We start from the raw sequence: 21,281 nt of genomic DNA, 5'->3' as shown, positions 1-21,281 counted from the left end.
ATGCAGATATAATATTATAGCTGTATCTTTATTACAACAGGTAACAAATATCTATGTGGGATTTAAAGTGAAACTTCACCTAAAAAGGGAAGTCCCGCTTTTTCTCCTCCTCCCCTCCTCCTTTCCTACTTTTGGATTTTGTTTTTAAAGGGAACAGGTACCTATTTCTAGCAGGAACCAGCTCTCACTTCTGCTCAGCTTATCTATGCGAACCAGGCAGAAGATCGCCCACCCCTTTCCTTCAACTTCCCGAAACACATCACAGATCCCAGGAGACTGTGGGACCATTTAGAAAGTGCAGAACGTCTCAATCATGCCCACACCGGCTGTTAAGCACCAGGAAGTCACAGCTGGAGGCACTGGGGACCCAAGACCAGCGAAGAACCGGTCTGGATGAGGACAGTGCTTGATTCCTGGACTGGTAAATGCATGTTTATTAAATGTCAGCATCTATGGTATTTGCAGCTGCTGATGTTTAATTTTTTTTTTTTCTAGAACAAAGTTCCTCTTTAAAGCGGAGTTCCACTCACTCTGTAACAAAAACTGTAGCTGCTGACTTTTAAAAAAACAGCCACTCGCCTGTCCCACGATCCCGCGTTGCCCCCACTGCAGCCCGTTTTACCGGTCGTCCTGTATTCCAGGCGCCAGTATCTTCAGTGTGGGCACCCAGCTGTGACAGCTTGTGGCGTCACAGTTGGGTACCCACTGCGCATGCACTTCCCGAATGGCCACATGTCCCACAAGTCTTCGGGGAGGGAGGGTAGGAGGACAACTCCTGTCAAATTTGGGTACCCCCCCCCCCACTCCCCAAAGGTGCCAATCCTTAATCGGGAGTGGGGGACCAATCTTTAAAGCAGAACTTCCCCTTTTGGGTGGAACTCCGCTTTAAGTACAGTTGGTTAGCACTTCCGCCTTGCAGCACTAGGGTTGTTGGTTTTAATCCCAACCACAGCACTACCTGCCTAAACTTTGCATGTTCTCCCTGTGCTGCGTGGGTTTCCTCCCACACTCCAAAGACATGCTGGTAGATTAATTGGCTCCTGTCTAAATTGGCCCTAGTGCGTGTATGTATGAATGTGAGTTAGGGACCATAAATTGTAAGCTCGTTTGGGGCAGGGGCTGTTGTGAATCTATAATACATGTAAAGTGCTGTAATAAATAAATAATAATAATAATAAAAAATAAATAAACGTAGAAGAAACTCAGAATGGCTTCCATCCACCCCCACTCCTACCTAGTAAGTGCCCCACACAGACCTTTGCGTAAGAATAGATCCAGACACACCACGCAGCTTACGTTATGTCTTGCGGCACTTGCTCTTCATACATCTGTATGTTCTGTGCTGCTGGTTGCACTATGCATGTTCTTGTGGTCTGATTCCTCATCTAGACAATGATATTCTGTACTGCTATGTATCACATTGCCAAATTCCATGAATAATAAAGAATTTATAAATTAAAAATAAATTAAAAATAAATAAATAATGGTGCCACTTCCCTCTGCCAATCTCCTGGGCTGTCCTTAATCAATCCATCCAGAAATGTGCCTCCACTACAGTGTTCAAGCACATCTCTACAGCTATGGAGATGAACTAGAGACTTGTCTACCTACAGCCATCTACCTGGACAGCTCTCCTATTCATCTCCTATTCATCTGGGCAAAGAGCTGGAGAAAAAGTCTGCAGGAGCTGGACATTCAACCGCGATTCACTGATTGCAGGTGCCATGCTTTGCAGGATGCAAAAACATATGCATTTATTATTTTTTTCAAAGGTGAACTTGGCCTTTAGGCTCTGATTTCCAATGTGACTTCGGAGTGTGACTTTTAATATGATTTTGATGTGACTTTACACTCTATGGCACTCAAGTGGCATCAAAGTTGCATCAAAGTAGTGCAGAAACCTTTTCAAAGTTACTGCGACTTTAAATTGCATAGATCTGAGCAGGTGCCATTGAAAACAATGCTGCGACTTGTCATGCATCTTTCCGTGTCCATTGTTGCATGACATGTTGCACAAATGTGAATAGAACCTTAATGTGATTTATGGATCAAATAAAACAGGCCCTGAATAATTTCTGTTATTGAAAGCTGACAGGGTAATTTCAACTGAACAGATCAGTGTATCTGCGGGGCAGCACAGTGGCTAAATGGTTAGCACTTTCGCCTGGCAGTACTAGGGTTGTTGGTTCAAATCCCAGCCACAGCACCACCTGCCTGGAGTTTGCATGCTCTCCCTGTGCCTGTGTGGGTTTCCTCCGGGTACTCCGGTTTCCTCCCACACTCCAAAGATATACTGGTAGGATAATTGGCTCCTGTCTAAATTGGCCCTAGTATGTGTATGTATGAATGTAAGTTAGGGACCTTAGATTGTACACCCCTTGAGGGTTAGAGACTGATGTGAATGTACATTATATATGTGTAAAACGCTACGTAAATTGACGGCGCTATATACAGTGGGGCAAAATAGTATCTAGTCAGCCACCAATTGTGCAAGTTCTCCCACTTAAAAAGATGAGAGAGGCCTGTAATTGGCATCATAGGTAGACCTCAACTATGAGAGATAAAATGAGAAAAAAATCCAGACAATCACATTGGCTGATTTGGAAAGAATTTATTTGCAAATTATGGCGGAAATTAAGTATTTGGTCACCTACAAACAAGCAAGATTTCTGGCTCTCACAGACCTGTACCTTCTTCTTTAAGAGGCTCCTCTGTCCTGCACTCATTACCTGTATCAATGGCACCTGTTTGAACTTGTTATCAGTATAAAAGACACCTGTCCACAACCTCAAACAGTCACACTCCAAACTCCACTATAGTGCAGACCAAAGAGCTGTCGAAGGACACCAGAAACAAAATTGTAGACCTGCACCAGGCTGGGAAGACTGAATCTGCAATAGACAAGCAGCTTGGTGTGAACAAATCAACTGTGGGAGCAATAATTAGAAAATGGAAGACATACAAGACCACTGATAATCTCCCTCGATCTGGGGCTCCATGCAAGATCTCACCCCATGGGGTCAAAATGATCACAAGAACGGTGAGCAAAAATCCCAGGACCACACGGGGGGACCTATTGAATGACCTGCAGAGAGCTGGGACCAATGTAACAAAGGCTACCATCAGTAACACACTATGCCGACAGGGGCTCAGATCCTGCAGTACCAGACGTGTCCCCCTGCTTAAGCCAGTACATGTCCGGGCCCGTCTGAAGTTTTTTTAGAGAGCATTTGGATGATCCAGAAGAGGATTGGGAGAATGTCATATGGTCAGATGAAACCAAAATAGAACTGTTTGGTAGAAACACAACTCGTCGTGTTTGGAGGAGAGACAATGCTGAGTTGCATCCAAAGAACACCATACCTACTGTGAAGCATGGGGGTGGCGACATCATGCTTTGAGGCTGTTTCTCCACAAAGGGACCAGGACGACTGATCCATGTACAGGACAGGATGAATGGGGCCATGTATCGTGAGATTTTGAGTGCAAACCTCCTTCCATCAGCAAGGGCATTGAAGATGAAACGTGGCTGGGTCTTCCAAAATGACAATGATCCCAAACATACCGCCCGGGCAACGAAGGAGTGGCTTCGTAAGAAGCATTTCAAGGTCCTGGAGTGGCCTAGCCAGTCTCCAGATCTCAACCCCATAGAAAACCTTTGGAAGGAGTTGAAAGTCCATGTTGCCCAGCGACAGCCCCAAAACATCACTGCTCTAGAGGAGATCTGCATGAAGGAATGGGCCAACATACCAGCAACAGTGTGTGCCAACCTTGTAAAGACTTACAGGAAACGTTTGACCTCTGTTATTGCCAACAAAGGATATATAACAAAGTATTGAGATGAACTTTTGATATTGACCAAATACTTATTTTCCACCATAATTTGCAAATAAATTCTTTCCAAATCAGCCAATGTGATTGTCTGGATTTTTTGTTCTCATTTTGTCTCTCATAGTTGAGGTCTACCTATGATGCCAATTACAGGCCTCTCTCATCTTTTTAAGTGGGAGAACTTGCACAATTGGTGGCTGACTAAATACTTTTTTGCCCCACTGTAAGTACCTGAAATAAATAAATCAAATAAATAAATATCTGTACAAAATTCTCTGAATGGCCTCCCTTCCATCCTCTTTCTACATGGTAGTACCCCACCCAGAGCTCAGATACAGTGCACAGCCCCTCTCCATTGCCTGGCCCTCACTAATAGACTGCACTGATGAGGAGACACTGATGGGCACTGACAGGCATCACTGATGGGCATTGATAGGCAGCATTGATATACATCACTTATAGGCACTGATGATCAGTGCCCTGATTATCAGTGTAAATGTCTCCTCTGAAGATTGGAGTTTGGATGTCTGGAGGAAAAGAAATTTAATCTCCAAACACGGAAAGGTTTCTTTACAGTGAGAGCTGTGAAAATGTGGAATAAACTCCCTACAGCTCTCACTGTAAAGAAACCTTTCCGTGTTTGGAGATTAAATTTCTTTTCCTCCAGACATAAAGAGTGCCCCCTTGTCCTCTGTGTTGACCTCAGGGTGAATAGCTCTACACCAAGTTCACTATATGAACCACTGATGTATTTATACATGTTGATCATATCCCCCCCTTAATCTCCTCTTCTCAAGAGAGAATAAATTCAGTTCCTCTAATCTTTCCTCATAGCTGAGCTCCTCCATGCCTCTTATCAGTTTGGTGGCCCTTCTCTGCACTTTCTCCAGTTCCCCAATGCTCTTTTTGTGAATTGGTGCCCAAAACTGAACTGCATATTCCAGATGAGGTCTTACTAATGATTTGTACCGGGGTAATATGATATCTCTCTCTGGAGTCTATACCTCTTTTAATACAAGAGAGGATTTTGCTCGCTTTAGAAACCTCAGCTTGGCATTGCATGCCATTATTAAGCGTGTGATCTACCAGAACCCCCAGATCCTTCTCCACCATTGATTCCCCCAGTTGTACCCCCCTAGTATGTATGATGCATGCATTTTCTTAGCCCCCAAGTGCATAACCTTACATTTATCAACATTAAATCTCATTTACCACATAGTTGCCCAATTAAACAGTGCATTGAGGTCGGCTTGTAAATTGAAGACATCCTGTAAGGACGTTATTCCACTGCACAGCTTGGTGTCATCTGCAAAGACTGAAATGGGATTTATAACCCCAGACCCTATATCTTTTATAAATATATGAAAAAGAAAAGGTCCCAACACTGAACCTTGGGGTACACCACTGATGACCCTAGACCATTCAGAGTATGAATCATTAACCACTACTCTTTGAATACGATCTTTTAGTCAGTTTTCTATCCATTTACATACAGATTTTTCCAAGCCTGTAGACTTTACCTTACACATTAGCCGTGTGTGGGGAACTGTGTCAAACGCTTTTGCAAAATCCAAGTATACCACGTCCACTGCCACCCCTCTGTACAAGTATACCACGTCCACCGCCACCCCTCTGTCCAAGGTTTTGCTCACCTCCTCATAAAATGAAATCAGATTTATTTGACAACTTCTGTCTTTCATGAATCCATGCTCTCTGTTGCTTAAAATATTTTTTTCCAGCAAGAACTCATCTATGTGGTCTTTTATTAAACTCTCCAGTATCTTCCCAACTATAGATGTGAAACTAACAGGTCTATAATTACTTGGAAAAGATTTTGATCCCTTTTTAAATATTGGCACCACATTGGCCTTACACCAATCCAGTGGTTCTATGCCAGTCATTAAACAGTCCCTAAAAATTAGAAACAATGGCTTTGAAATGACAGAGCTCAATTCTTGGGTGTATGCCATCTGATCCAAGTGCTTTATTCACCTTTATTCTGTCTAAATATTTTTGGATCATATCAATTGTGAGCCAATGTGGATCATCTGGAGCTGTGTCAATACCATTCCCATTATGGACAGGAGCTCCCCCATGCTCCTTTGTATACACAGAGCTGAAGAAGGGATTTATTAAATTTGCCTTCCCTTTGTTCCCAGTCACCCACTCTAGATTATTTTGTAAAGGGCCTACATGCTCGGACTGAACCTTTCTACTATTAATATATTATATATATATATATATATATATATATATATATATATATATGAAGAATTTTTGGGGGTTGGTCCTGCTATCTTTTGCAATCTGTTTGTTTTTCAATTTTTGCGGCCTTTATTTCCTTTTTGCATAATCTGTTATATTCTTTGTAATGTTTAAACGATGATAGCGTTCCTTCATTTTTATATTGAATAAAAGTTCTTTTTTTATTATCTATAGCCTTTTTAACTTTGGCTGTAAGCCACATAGGTTGGATTTTTAGCCTTTTAAATTTGTTGCCAATGGGAATATATTTTGCAGTGTGTTCACATACAGTCTTTTTGAAGAACTCCCATTTCTGTGTTGTGTTCATCAATGCCAATATTCCCTCCCAGTCTAAGTCTTGGAGAACAGCTCCATTAGCAGGGATTTTCTTCTCACTTCCTGGTTGGCTATGGAACAGGAAGTGAAGGGAAATCTCCGCAATGAGATACAGATGGCGAAAATCTGATGGGCTGTAACCCTCCTTTACTCAATCAGCAAAAAATGTGAATGGTGTATGTTTGCTCCAGGTCATTGATTCACTTAGCAATTAAGCCATGAGCCGAATGAGGACATCTGTGTCTGCATTTTTAAAAAGAAGTTAGCAATGCCAACTCCAATATTTTTATCCCCATAGGATGTCAGTTTTGGAAATGAGTGAATAATTTCCATACCAGAGAACTATAACATAATCATATGACTATTGGTGGGAACACTAGTAAGTCATTTCCACTTTCGAGGCAACAAACACATTCTAGCGTCACATTCTAGCGTGGCTGACTTCCTGGTATAACTTAACCACTTGCCCTCCAGAGGATTTACCCCCCTTTCTGACCAGGCCAGTGTTTGCGATACGGTGCTGTGTTACTTTAACTGACAATTGTGCTGTACACAAATTAAATATTTTCTTTTTTTTCCCACAAATAGAGCTTTCTTTCGGTGGTATTTGATCACCTCTGCATTTTTATTTTTTGCGCTACAAAGAAAGAATATTTTTGACTTTTTGCAATAAAACATATCCAATAAAAAAAATTTAAAAAATCAAATTTCGTCATAAATTTAAGCCAAAATATATTCTGCAACATGTCTTTGCTAAACAAAAAAAAATCCCAATATGTGTAAATTAATTGTTTTATGTGAAAATTATAGCATCTACAAATGGCAGTATATACACTGGAATTTGTTTTTTTTATACTAGTAATGGCGGCAATCAGCGACTTATAGCATGACTGCGGGACTGTGGTGGGCATTCTGACACTGGGTGAGAACTGACTACCTGCCATGGACATCCCTAGTCATGCTGATACAGTGATCAGTGCTAATAAAAAGCACTGACACTGTATTAATGGCACTGGGCATGAAGGGGTTAACTTTTGGGCAATCAAAGGGTTAACTGTGTGTTGTGTGTGTTTTACTATGTGTGCTGTTTTACTAGGGAGGCATGCTGTTTTGTATACAAAACAGCATATCCATGCTGACAGGGGAGAGACCTGTGTTGTTTACACATAGGTCTCTCCCCTGTCAGTTTTACCCAGCAATCGGTGATTGATATCCGTAGCTGCCAATGGCGGTGCACGCGCGCATGCCCCCTACCCAGCAATGCAAATCACATATATATATATACTTAATTTTGCGCAGCCCTATTGCCCTGTAGCAGTACTTCTACTATAGGGCGGCGGGCAAGCAGTTAAAGCAGTATTAAACAAAAAAAACAAAATGTAATATACTGCATTAGTTATCTTTTTTTCTTTAGGCTTTTTTCCCTTTGATTATCTGGCCAGTAACACACCTCCTGTATTAGAGTGCCCCTACTCTGGATGAAGGCGCACAGGGGCACCTTTGGACAGCAGCATTGTTAATCTGGGGGGAAGGGAGTGTTAGATGGACTAGCAGATTTAGACACCAGCAACCTGAAGCCAAACTCCAGCACTTACACTACAGTTACACAAGCAGTTGCAGCTATATGCTATCTACCTGGTGCACTACTCAATTATCATATAAATACAACAACAAATCAGTTAAGTATATGAGTCTCAAAATCCAAATATTAACGGTGCAGTCCAATAATTTAAATGATAAACGTGCTCAATCCATATGTCATCCAATGGTGATCACAAAAACGTTCTTAGGAGTGAACCATTGTGCTTCCACCATCTGACAAATGCTTAGCCTCTTACCATATTGAGCTCATCAACATGAGATCAATCTACACCTGTGTGCCCTTTGGTCGGCACTGACCGTACTGTCCACACTGAATGCTCATAAATGGCTAAAGGCTTCCATCAAAGCAGGTACAACATCCCTCCAAGAAAGGATTATAGAGGAGCTGCAATAGTGTTATACTGTACAAAATATTTTTTGGGGGATTTATTGCTAGTAAAATCTAGAACTGGATAGGGATTGAGGCATGGGATACTCCAAAATGTTCAGCTGTAGATAGTGAACCGAGGACAGTCTTTCTAGAAGACTGATGAAGCAGTAATTGCTAATAGTGAACAGTTCAAGGCCCCAAGGTTGAAGACCATGGAGCAAGTCTTTGGGTATCTGTTTACCCTGCACCAGTGTGCAACTATCCATACCCAGTGCAGCATCCAGCACACAGTCCCAAGGATTCATTTAAAGTGTTACTAAACCCAGGACCCTGCATTCACTATATATTGTCTCCCACAGTACACAGAACATGAAAATGCAATTATTTTAGTAAATAAAAACTGCTAAATACTTTTTCTCATCAGCAGTTAGAGCAGTCTTCTATCAGTGTCCGACTGAGCACTGGTTAAAGCTTGTAGGAAGAGTTTATTCTCCTCTAACTGTCCTATGAGGCTACATGACCCCTGACCACCTGTCTGGACAGTGTTGATTGGCCCTGTGCCGATCACATGCACCCTCCCGGAAAAAAAAAATCTAGCAATACACACAAAACTGAGCATGTGCAAAGTGTCTCCTAGAACTCTGTACTATCAGCAGATGTACTGGGAACTGTGGAAGAAGGGGAGGTTTAGAGAAGGCAGGATCAAACAGCCTTTTTACACAATGCAGAGGATTAACCCCTTAGGTTCCACAGTGAGTATACCAAGCCTGCTTTACTGCATATACAGACTGATTTCACTATTGTAGGTTTAGTAACACTTTAAGGTAACTAATCACACTTCCCAAGGACAGCTTCCTCCTGCCAGCTTCTCTGGACACAACCCAGTGAGTGAGATAGTGCCTTTCAGGGATCAGATCCCTTATGGTACGGTTCTGCAATCACTGCTCCACAGAAGGAGCCAAAGCTAAATTTACCTAGCCACCTACGCTAGGAGGGTGCTACATCTACACACCATTTTACTAATTGCAGTGAAATATGGGGGACAAATATTCCTAATATAGCATTCTAAAAATAAACAGATGTCACATTGCCTATACTGTATTTGAAGTACTCCATATATTGTATGTCACTATATTGACTTTTTTAGAGCATATATAATGACAATGATTCTTGTTTTGTTACCCTAATTGTTCCGAAGGGAGGTCAATTATCAGATGAAATATCATTTTTCCTACTTCCCAACTATCCCTGATTTCGAGGGACTGTTCCTGATTTGGATCAAATCCCCCTTTCCTCCTCATTTGCCCCTCATTATAGTGTGATATATATAGTTGTATATACTGTAAAACGAACTAGTTATCTTTCAAAAAGTGTTTAGCACTTTTCATCATTCATCCAGTTTCTAAATTGCTGCATTTGTAAACTTCAAAAGCCAGTATATAAAGGAATAGTATTGGTAAAAACAAAAGCACTTGTGAGTTGAACTAATCTTTTTTTCTTTGTATAATTCTCCTTTAACCACTTCCTGTCTGTCCGCCATTTTGGACTGTGCACGCTCAACAGGAGCGCGCAGCACCGCGATCCGTTACCCGCTGTTTCCTCCAGACACAGTGGAACACCGATCGTCGTACGAGACTTCTGTGTGAGGTCTCGATCATGTGATCACTGATTGGCCAATCAGTGATCACATGCAGAATAGTAAGCAAGATGTCACTTCTGACATCATTGCTTACTACGTGTGAAATCTGTGAATGATCAGAGGTCACATGGTACAAGGCCATGCACAACAGCCTTGTACCATGTGACAAGCTGTAACCAATCACAGCTCACACAGTAGTTCTCAATGGCTGCAAGAATGCAAGTAGTACAGCGTCACCATGGTGACACTGCACTGCTAGGGTGACAGTATGTAGAAAAAAAACCCAAATAAAAATATTAAAAAAAAAATAAAAATGTAAAAAAAACATTTTTTAAATTATAATTTTTGGTTATAAGCTAATTTGTGTTTTTGTTTTACTAAAAAGATAACTGAATAAATTTTGGCCAAGATTTATGATGAAATATTATTTATTTGCAAACTTTTATAAGAAAAACACTTTTTTTCAAAATTTTTGGACTTTTTCATTTATATAGCATACAAAATAAAAATCAAAGTGGTGAATAAATATTACGAAAATAAAGCTTTATCTGTCTCAAAAAAATGCAAAAAAATTCATATGGGTACAGTGTTGCATGACTGCACAATTGTCATTCAAAGTGTGAGAGCGCTGAAAGCTGAAAATTGGCCTGGACAGGAAGGGGGTAAAACTGTCCGGATTGGAAGTGGTTAAGAGGGGTGGCGGGGGGGGGGGTCCTATGCAGGGCTTTTTTCAGCAGAAATGCAGGGGAACGCAGTTCCGGTACCTCCAGCACTGAAAGTATGTAATGGCAAGGAGTGCTGGCGTGTGCTGGAGAGTCTATTGGGGGCTAGCTGCAGGGTAATTAATTGTTGCTGGGGGGGGGAATCTTGATGAGGGAATGGTCTATTGTTGATGAAGGGTCAATTGTTGATGGGAAGGATCTACTGTTGAGGGAGTGGTCTGTTGCTGCTGGCTGCTGAGAGATCTGTTGTTGCTGTTGGGGGTCTATTGTTGCTGGGGGTGCTTTTGTTGCTGCGTTTTATGTTTTCTTTAGTATGTTCCATACAAATTACTTAACACTAAAAATAATACTTGCTTCTGTATTCACTAAAAGGGGTGGTACTGGTAGGTAGGTAGGCAGTGGATGGTGCTCTTAGGTGAGTAGGGGGCAGAAACAAGGGGTGACTAGGAAAGGGGGAGTTCCTGAACCTATTCTCTCAGAAAAAAATCCCTGGTCCTATGCCTACATAAATTTGCTAATAGGTCTCCCTAGTTCCCATCTCAAAAAGTTGGGAGGTATGTCATTCCCATCACATTTATTTTTGTACCCCACAATAAATGCTCCTCTAACTCTTGCCTACAGTAGTGACATTAATCCATTAATTCCTCATTAACACTTTTAGGGCTCATTGAATATAAAATAAAAATCCACCTTTAAGGGAAGTTTGTTCAGAAACATTTTTTCTTGTTCCACAGAATTTCTCAACTATTGGAATACCCAGATAGTTTTCATTTACATATTGTGCAATGGATTTCTAATTTTCTGTTGGTATGTCCTTTCCATGTTTCTGCAATTAGTGACTTGTTTTGCTTTTGTATTTCATAAGCCGTAGACACTAGGCCACATATGCAACTTCTTTGGAGCTACAGCTCATATAAGAATGAATCTCTATGTATTTAAGGTTTTCTGGAGTTATGAATTCCTTTGTTATGGTCATGTAGATGCATGACACTCCAATGACCACATTTGTGAGTGTTTCACTGTTAGAGATAACCGCATTGTTGTAGCCCTTTTTATGTTTACCTATTTTTATCTGTAGGATTGTGCTCGGATGTAATGGAAATACCCGCTACGATTGTTGTTCTTGGAGCAGTGAAGGCAAATATTTGGAAAAATATTCCATAGAGATATGCTGACGGATCAGAGAAGGCTTTTATTCCTCTCCGTGTTCTTGCTGGGAAGATTAACCTTCTCTATGATGATGTGAAATGATACAAAATGTTACAGTTTTCACCAAAACAGGCGCTAAGGGAAAATTTTCCAGTGAGGACTTAGCACTCTGGTGACAACTGTCAATGAGGACATATGCCTTCAGTTTGTAGAGATTAGCTCTTATCTGTCCTGTCCCAAGGACATGAAGTAATGCAGGCCATAGATGGGTCGAAAATCGGCCGATTTTTCGGCCAAAAATAAAATCGGCCAATTTTCGGATCGTTAGTGGGCTAATTGTTCGGCCGTTTTTTTGGTATTTTGGCAGAATTTTTTTATCGGTAAAGTTGGCAAAAAATCGGCCGATTTTGCCGATCAGCCGATTTTCACGCCAATTATGGGCAAATCGGCCGATCTTTTTACCGATAAAAAAATCTGCGCATGAGCAGTGACCTGCAAGAGGAAGACAAAAAGAAGAAGAAAAAGAAGAACAGGATGAAGAAGAAGAAGAGGATGAAGAGGAAGAAGAAGAAGAGGATGAAGAAGAGGAAGAAGGGAATGAAGAAGAGGAAGAAGAAGAGGTTGAAGAAGAGGAAGAAGAAGAGGTTGAAGAAGAGGAAGAAGAGGAGGATGAAAAGGATGCAGAAGAAGAAGAGGCAGAAGAAGAAGAGGAAGAAGAAGAGGAGGATGAAGAAGAAGAGGATGAAGAAGAAGAAGAAGAGGATGAAGAAGATGAAGAAGAAGAAGAGGATGAAGAAGAAGAATAAGAGGATGAAGAAGAAGAAGAAGAGGATGAAGAAGAAGAAGAAGAGGATGAAAAAGAGGATGAAGAACAAGAAGAAGATGAAGATGAAGAAGAGGAAGAAGAGGATGAAAAAGATGAAGAAGAGGATGAAGAAGAAGATGAAGAAGAAGAAGAGGAAGAGGAAGAAGAGGATGAAGAAGAAGAGGAATTCCAGTCCAGCAAAAAGTGTCCCTGCAGAGAGCTCCGCTATTTCTTTGACAGTTCCTTGACATTTATAGCGGTTGCAACAATGTATCTATTTGTTTCCGAATAAAAACATCTGTATCCTAAATGGATACAAATAGATACATTGTTGCAACCGCTATAAATGTGAAAGAACTGTCAAAGAAATAGCGGACCTCTCCGCAGGGACACTTTTTGCCGGCTGTAGACGGGATGAAAATCGGCCAATTTTTTTTACTGTTCCTGGTAACGTTGGCCGCTTGAACAACCGATTTTTCGTTTTTTTAAAGAAAAATCGTCCGGTTTTCTCCCCATCTATGGCCTGCATAAGTGAGATTCCCCAGTGAGATTCAGGCAATGAAAAAAAACAAAGGTTGTAACCATTCCTTACTCCATCCAGAAAAAGAGGCTATAGTTATATTTACATTTATAGCACAATTATACAACTGTTATATTCAGATTACAATGTCATCAGCCTCAGCCTCTTCCATGCACGTATGTTACCTCCTTGATGTGAAGAAAATCTTTGGGATCGAAGTTGATGGACATTCCCTGTACAGGAGCGTCATCCCCAGCAGCTGGGATGTATCCCACATTCGTCCGCACAGCAAAAGCCACAGGCTTGGTCTGCAGAGAAGCACAAGTTGCAGGTCTTTATTTGAGAGGAAACCCCAGGCAGGATAAAACTGTCAGTCAATCTACTAATATTTAATGGTCCATTGTCCATTATCTTTTCAGTTATGAGCTGGAGGGGTGTCTGCTCTGAACATTACAAATAGGTACCAACAGTTGGATGCGGGTTTCCAGTCATGGCTGGAGGAGCAGCCACTGTTGAATTGAGTTGCAGTTCCATCTCATGTATTATCTGTCCTCTTGGTAGTGGTGGACCACAAAATGTGCTCTTTAATATACAGTCATAGCCAAAAATATTAGCACCCCTGCATTTCTGTCAGATAATGCACCACTTCAGTCTATTTTGGGGGTTTTGAGTGGAATGTGTCAGATTTGGCTTTTTGTTTCATACCAAAACAAACAAAAGAAACAAACATGAAAATGCCTAAACATTTGTAATTGCAACAATTTTCTGAGCAAAGTGGTGCATTAATACAGAAATACAGGGGTGATATTATTTTTGGCCATGGCAGTATATGAGTAGTAGTCAGACATCTTCAGCTCCAGCCCATTTCTGGCACTTTTTGTTTACATTTTAAAATCAGTATTTTTTGCTAGAAAATGAACCCCCCAAACATTATACACTGCTCAAAAAAATGAAAGGAACACTTTGAAAACACATCAGATCTCAATGGGGAAAAATATCATGCTGGATATCTATACTGATATGGACTGGGGAATGTGTTAGGAACATAAGGATGCCCCATTGTTTGATGGAAATGAAAATGATCAACCTACAGAGGACTGAATTCAGAGACATCCCAAAAATCAAAGTGAAAAAAATGATGCAGCAGGCTAGTCCATTTTGCTGAAATTTCATTGCAGCAACTCAAAATGGTACTCAGTAGTTTGTATGGCCCCCACGTGCTTGTATGTATGCCTGACAACGGCGGGGCATGCTCCTAATGAGACGACGGATGGTGTCCTGGAGTATATCCTCCCAGATCTGGATCTGGAAATAATATATTTATTTATTTATGTTTTAAAGCAGAGGCCCTAGAGAATAAATTGGTAGTTTTTGCTTTTTTTTGTCACACTGTATTTATGCAGTGGTTTGTCAAATGGAAATAATACACTTTTTTGAATTTTAGTGCAAAAAAAAAAAAAAACAATACATAACCCAATTTTTTTGTAAAATATAAAATATGATGTTATGACAAGTATGAATATAAACATCCGTTGTGACAGCAATAGACACGTGACAGGTACTCTTTATGGAGGGATCTGGAGTCTATAAGACCCCAAATCCTTCCTCTGCACTTGAAAGCATTCAAAACCGCCAAATCTGTGTTTTTGAATGCTTTCAGATTTTTTAAAATAGCGCCTATAGTGTACGAATAAATCAGAAGTAATGTCAGGTCATCGCTTTTGGTTTATTATAAAGGAGAGCCAATCAAAGCTGATCCCGACTTTGTTTGGCTGTCTGGTCAGCCAGTGGATGCGTTAGCTAGTGTTCGGGACTCTCGGTGGGACAGGAGATCCCGAGAGAGCCGCGGAACACGGACAGTGGCTATATGATTAGCACTTCTGCCTGGCAGTACTAGGATCGTTGTTTCGAATCCCAGCCACGGCACCTCCTGCCTGGAGTTTGCATGTTCTCCCTGTGCCTGCGTGGGCTTCCCCCGGGTGCTCCGGTTTCCTCCCAAACTCCAAAGACATACTGATAGGTTAATTGGATCCTGTCTAAATTGGCTCTTTTATATGAATGTGAGTTAGGGACCTTAGATTGTATGCCCCTTGAGGGTTAGGGACTGATGTGAATGTACACTATAGATGTAAAGCGCTGTGTAAATTGATGGCGCTATATAAGTACCTGAAATAAATAAAATGTACGTAAGTTCTAGACAGGCACATGAATTTGGTGCATTCTTCACCACTTCTAGAATGCATGTGAGACACACGTTTGAAAAATCTGCCTGCACCAGTCTTTATGAATTCCAGGGACTGTTTTATAAGTTGCTGATAGGTAGGGTTTTTATGACAGAAGAGACCCTATATGGTCTCTTCTGCCATAAATGCTTTCCTCTGCCTGTCAGCTGTCATGTACACTGAGCAGCACATACACAGTTCAGCATACAATGTACATTTATGGCACTTGATCTTTGCCATGCTGATGTGACTCCTGTGCACGTGCATGAGAGCGATGTAATAGTGAACCGGCTATTCAAGTGGCCAAACAGAAGGAATTGGAAGGAAGACCGGGAGAAAATGGAAGTGCCCAGGTCCAATGGGAGCAATGACAGCACGGCGCTGGAGGGCTTAATATGACAAGTAAAGTGTGCTATAATTTGCCAAAATGTGGTGGATACCAGCACATTATGGCATAACCCAATTGATTTAGAGCTGTCTTAATGCATGGGCATGGCCTGGGGGCCCCAGGTGCATAGGGGCCCCATGATAATCTTGCATCACATCATACTTGCCTATTGTCCCGGATGTGACGGGACAGTAATGTTTTGTACTGAACTGTCCCTGAATGGTGTGGGCAGCTGTGCCCTCCTGATCCCAGTATTGTGCCTTCCTGACTCCTGTACTGTGCCCTTCTGCCTACAACCCCCCTCCCCCCATACAGTGCCCTTTGTGTTGATTAGTCTTTGATTTATTCCATGTTTTCTTATTGTTTAATATCAATTTTATTGAAAGTACTAATACATATATATTTAATTCTATCAACTCTCTATACTTTAATTCTTGAAAGTAGGTATGTAAATTGGGACAGGCTGTAGGAGCCCCAGAGCAATACTTTGCCTAGGGGCCCATGATGCTATTAAGATGGCCCTGACCTGAATGCTTACTTTGTTAGGTGTATGAACAGCACTGGAGGGCAAATATAAACCAAGACCCCACCGTGGTCAGGTGAAGTAACGTCACAGTTACAGCCAAAAGCTGGAGGCCCTTTACTGTACTATATTTCTAAAGCTCTTTAATACAGAGAGCCACAAAGTAACATTTTAAAGCAGGAACACGCCATTATACCAGAACAAAATCCTAGTTTACCTTTGCTTTCTCCAGCTGTGCAAGGGCATGCCGTTCTGCTTCCTTTCGCAGGGCTTCTCTGTCTTCTTCAAGGGACACATCTGAGTCTGATGGGCGACTGGTATAGGATTCTGCAGACCCCTGAAGAGACAGCACAGAAATAAAGTGAAGCATAATGCATCAACAGCAGGGTAACACTTGTAAAACAGCTATTCTAGGAAGTTAAGTCTTAGGGCTCATGTACACGGGGCATTTGGAAAACTCTTCTGAACGATGGAAGCTGACTGCTGGAAAACGTAGGTTAAAAAATCGTCAATTTAGCTGCGTTTGCATACCGCGTTTACATTTAGAAGCATTTTTAAAATATAACCTCAGGAGACCTTCCCAAATGCCCAGAATGCACTGAAAAATAGTAAATAATTAACTATTTCAGACATTTTGAGAGAAACAGAGAGCAGAAGATGAGAGAGCGGTATGTGCTGAGATGACCTGTCTTTTCTGGTTGTATTCACTATGGATCCCATCATGAGCATAATGCGGCACGTTCTACCATTTTTACCTTCACGGGAAACCTGGAACTGACTGTGCTGGTGTACCGGGTCCATTTGAATACATGGAAAATGCTTTGCATACATTTCTGATGATGAAAAAAGGCTCTGGGCAGCATCTGGATATGGAACAGTTAAAAAACACTTCTAAACGCAAATGCTTATAAACGCGGTTAACAGGATTTACAAGCATTTGGCGTTTGAAAAGCTGGTAAAATCTACTCCTGAACGCACGTTTGGTGTGTTCAAAAAAACGACAACTACCTGTAAACAACTATGTGTACATGGGCACATAGGAAAACATTACGGAGAGGTCAGGGGCTGCTGAAAAAAACGCTGAACAGCAGTTTAGCAGCTGCAGTGTACATGAGCCCTTAGGACCTAAAAAACTTACAATAGAAAATGCAGAAGATGAGGCAAAATATGGCATCTAAATTGTGCCACAAAATGAAAATGAGACATGCAATGTCTGTGCATGTGTTTACATTTACAGTATTTTAAAATGTAATAGTACATTCGAAGTGAGTGAATAATCTACAGTAGGCATAAAACGTAATTGATTCTCAACTTTCTGACACTGTGGGATTGATTTACTAAAACTGAAGTTCAAAATCTGGTGCAGCTCTGCATGGTAGCCAATCAGCTTCTACCTTCAGCTTTGTCAATTAAAAAATGAAAAGTGATTGGTTTTCATTTACAGCTGCGTTCAATTTTGCACTCTCCAGTTTTAGTAAATCAGCCCCAATGTCAAAAATGTGAACACAAGGCACCAAAACAGTTGTTTTTGTTAACTGCGAATTACTTGGCAACCTCACACTAAACGTATAAAATAAAAGTGATTTCTATATATATTCATTATGTTCTGGAACACTGGGGATCTGGATTCAACTATAAAACATAACTTTCGAAGACAAAAACAAAAATCGATAAAACAGTAAAAACATACATAGCTACTTACCTCGCTGTCAAGTCCGTCAACAAACATTTCTCAGTTTATGTCCAAGTGAGTTTTAATCTGCCCAGTTTCTTTCTTTGTTGGTCAGTAAGCCTTTCCTAACCACAAACTATCGCCCTGAGACTTTCCCAAGTGATGTCCATGTGCATTGTATGCACCACCACCAATCTAGGCCCAACCAAACCCAACCAAACCAAGCTCTGTAACTTTTACTGTTGTGTTAAAGTTTTCTATTGATCCACACTGGAACAAACAGTCTCACACACCCACATCCACACTCTTCTCTCTCTGCCTGCTTGGCAATGCTAAATTTTCCTTCCAAGTGCCAGGCCCTCCCTCAGTGAAGTCAGAGTGGCTGTAACAAGCAGATCTATGGAGAGCTGGGGACAGGTGGCAGGCAGCTTCGAGAGCTGCGGACGGAGCACGGGAACTGAGAAACTGACATGATGATTGATGAAAACATGTGTCTGTCTCCAATCCCCTTCAGCTTTTTCTGTTAATTTTAATATCTAGCTACACCCACCACTTTACTACTACACAAAGCTATTAATATCAACTATTACACCCACTAAAAGAACACTACCGCCAGTAAGCCTTACTATACAGAGCATGTCCAAACACTATTTATACCCTAAATCAGCAGCAAGATTGCGAAAATGATCACAGAATCACAATACGATCATTAATGCATCAGTTGCTATTGCTTCCATTAAAAATTCTTTAAATGGTAATTTCTCATAAAAAAAAATTTCAACTATAAATACTATATTAGTCACACTTAAATACTCAATGCTGGCCATGTACAGTCAAATGTCAAATGATCCAAAATTCTCCCTTCCAGCCCCACTCTGTTCGACAAAAGTTGATCGTTCGATCGATCAGACCAGACTTTCATTAATTAGATACAGCCACTGTTCAATTTTTTTGACAGCTGGTGGGGGCCGGCTGTCAAAAAACAATAGCCGTAGTACGAGGAGATTCATCCATCCACACTGTATAGTGGGGATCGAGTAATCAGTTAGTTTTCTCATTCAGCCCTTAGCCTTAAAATATTAAAAGGTAGATTTTTTTTTTAAATAACAAACATGTCATACTTACCTGTTCTGTGCTGTGGTTTTGCACAGAACAGCCCTGATCCTCCTCTTCTCGGGTCCCCCACTGGTGTTCCTGGCCCCTCTCTCCTACCGAGGGCCCCCAGAGCAAGCTGCTTGCTAAGGGGGCACCCGAGTTGGCTTGCTCCAAAGCCACTGCTCTGTGTGTCCATTCACACACTAGTCTTGGCTTCACCCCCTGCTCTCTCCTCATTGGGTCTTTGGCTGTGACTGACAGTACAGGGAGCCATTGGCAGACAGGCTACCAAAATTTTGCTTTCTATATGAGGTAAAAGAGAAAGGAGTTGTGATTTCAGTAAGTTTGCTGTGAATTTTGAAAATAAATGTATCCGCAATGCCTACAGCTATAGAGGTGAATGCAAGCTTGTTTCAAATTTCAGAATATCAGGACCAATATATGTTACTATAGGAAATTTTGAAGAAAGTATTCACTTTTAGTTTAGAGCAGTGCTTTCCAAACTGTGGGCCAGGGCTGGATGGGACCCTTTGCTTGCTTTTATCCAGCCCTTGGGGCACTATTCCATCCACTGCCACCAACAATTGAGCATATGTCCTTTCACTGACACCAATGAAGGGGCGCAGTTCCTCTAAATTTTCCCAATGATGGGGCACCATTCTTGCCACCAACATTTGAGCATATGTCCTCTCGCTGACACCAATGAAGGGCACAGTTCCTCTATATTATTCCAATGATGGGGCACCATCCTTGCCACCAACATTTGAGCATATGTCCTCTCACTGACACCAATGAAGGGCACAGTTCCTCTATATTATTCCAATGATGGGGCACCATCCTTGCCACCAACATTTGAGCATATGTCCTCTCACTGACACCAATGAAGGGCACAGTTCCTCTATATTATTCCAATGATGGGGCACCATCCTTGCCATCAACAATTGAGCATATATCCTCTCACTGACACCAATAAAGGGGTGTAGGTTCCCCAAATGATTCCAATGATGGGGCACCATTCTTGCCACTGACACCAACAATTGAGCATGTGTCCAATGAAGGGATGCAGTTCTTTCAAATGACAATAATGATGGGGCACTATTCCTACCACTGACATCAACCATGGAGCATTGTGTACTCCTACTGACAACAGGTCATTTTCGTATCCCACTGGCTTCAATTAGGCCCCTCACACAGTCTGAAGGACAGTATGCTGGCCCTTTGTTTAGAAAGTTTGGAGACTCCTGGTTTAGAGTAATTGAACTGTAATTAATTCCAATACCATTTATATGAAGTTTATAAGTCATCAGTTTTGTTTCACGCGTAGCCAAAATGCCCACTTAAATAAAACTGTTGACTTTCCAGAGGGAGATATATCTAAGGCTTGCCAGTAGCATCAGTAGTAGATCTTGGACAGCTTGTTCGGAAATTTTGTACCATTCATTAACAAGTGTGGGAGTGAGCAGTCCCAAAGGTCTGTTCATTAATATGCCATTTGTTATTGCACATATAGATTAATGATATGATGTTCATGTTTTCCAATATTGCAAATGGTCCTAGGACAGTAAAATGAAGTGCAATGCTTTTGGTATTTCAGCAATATATATATATATAGGGATGCACATTAGACCAGATCAACAAGTGTTGCTATCAAATATGCATAGTCCTGCCCAGAATTAATAATTTGGTTCCATGTCAATGCAGATAGACAGAATCATCCACCAGAATTTAATATTACAAAATCTCTTCATCTGCTCGTATGCTGTGTGTTACTTTGGCTGTGCTAGATTATGAAGAATGCAGCAGGAAAAGTGAGACTAACCATCCTGGTTTTCGAATAGAAGAATTAAGAAGGGAGCGGCTTCAGGCAAAGTCTAACATCTGCTCATTCACTTCTCAGTCTCCTGGAAAATCACTTTTATCTTACTTTCACACTCTCTTCTTGGTTGATGCAAACATAACTTCTTATTCTCCCTCACCATCTGCTGGCAGGTATTCAGTACTGCATTGCCACACTGGGTCTAATCTATTTGCACCAAGAGCTGTTAGAAGACATTTGGTGAATCAGCCCACTGGTTTTTCTTGGAAGTTGAAATATACATTTTAAGTGGACTAACCCATTAAAAGCAATCTATATACACTATATTGCCAAAAGTATTGGGACGC

At 41.2% G+C, this 21,281-nt stretch overlaps 1 protein-coding gene across 3 annotated transcripts in view; it reads right to left on the bottom strand.

Annotated features, from left to right (window-relative positions):
• CACNB1 (calcium voltage-gated channel auxiliary subunit beta 1) overlaps positions 1-21,281 on the bottom strand; it is a 145,921-nt gene that overhangs the window by 56,936 nt on the left and 67,704 nt on the right. For all 3 annotated transcript variants that reach the window (XM_089674306.1, XM_089674304.1, XM_089674305.1), the window contains 2 exons: positions 16,569-16,688; positions 13,404-13,526 (listed from right to left, as the gene is read on the bottom strand). In XM_089674306.1, the coding sequence (XP_089530432.1) occupies positions 13,404-13,526; positions 16,569-16,688 (243 nt within the window). The remainder of the gene's footprint in view (positions 1-13,403; positions 13,527-16,568; positions 16,689-21,281) is intronic.

Source organism: Staurois parvus, unplaced genomic scaffold (genome assembly GCF_062004578.1).
Source record: "Staurois parvus isolate SC_StPar_1 unplaced genomic scaffold, SC_StPar_1.0 ptg000151l, whole genome shotgun sequence".
NCBI classification, from domain to species: domain Eukaryota; kingdom Metazoa; phylum Chordata; class Amphibia; order Anura; family Ranidae; genus Staurois; species Staurois parvus.
Note: the sequence above shows the minus strand (reverse complement) of the source record. Positions and strands in the feature narration are given on the sequence as shown.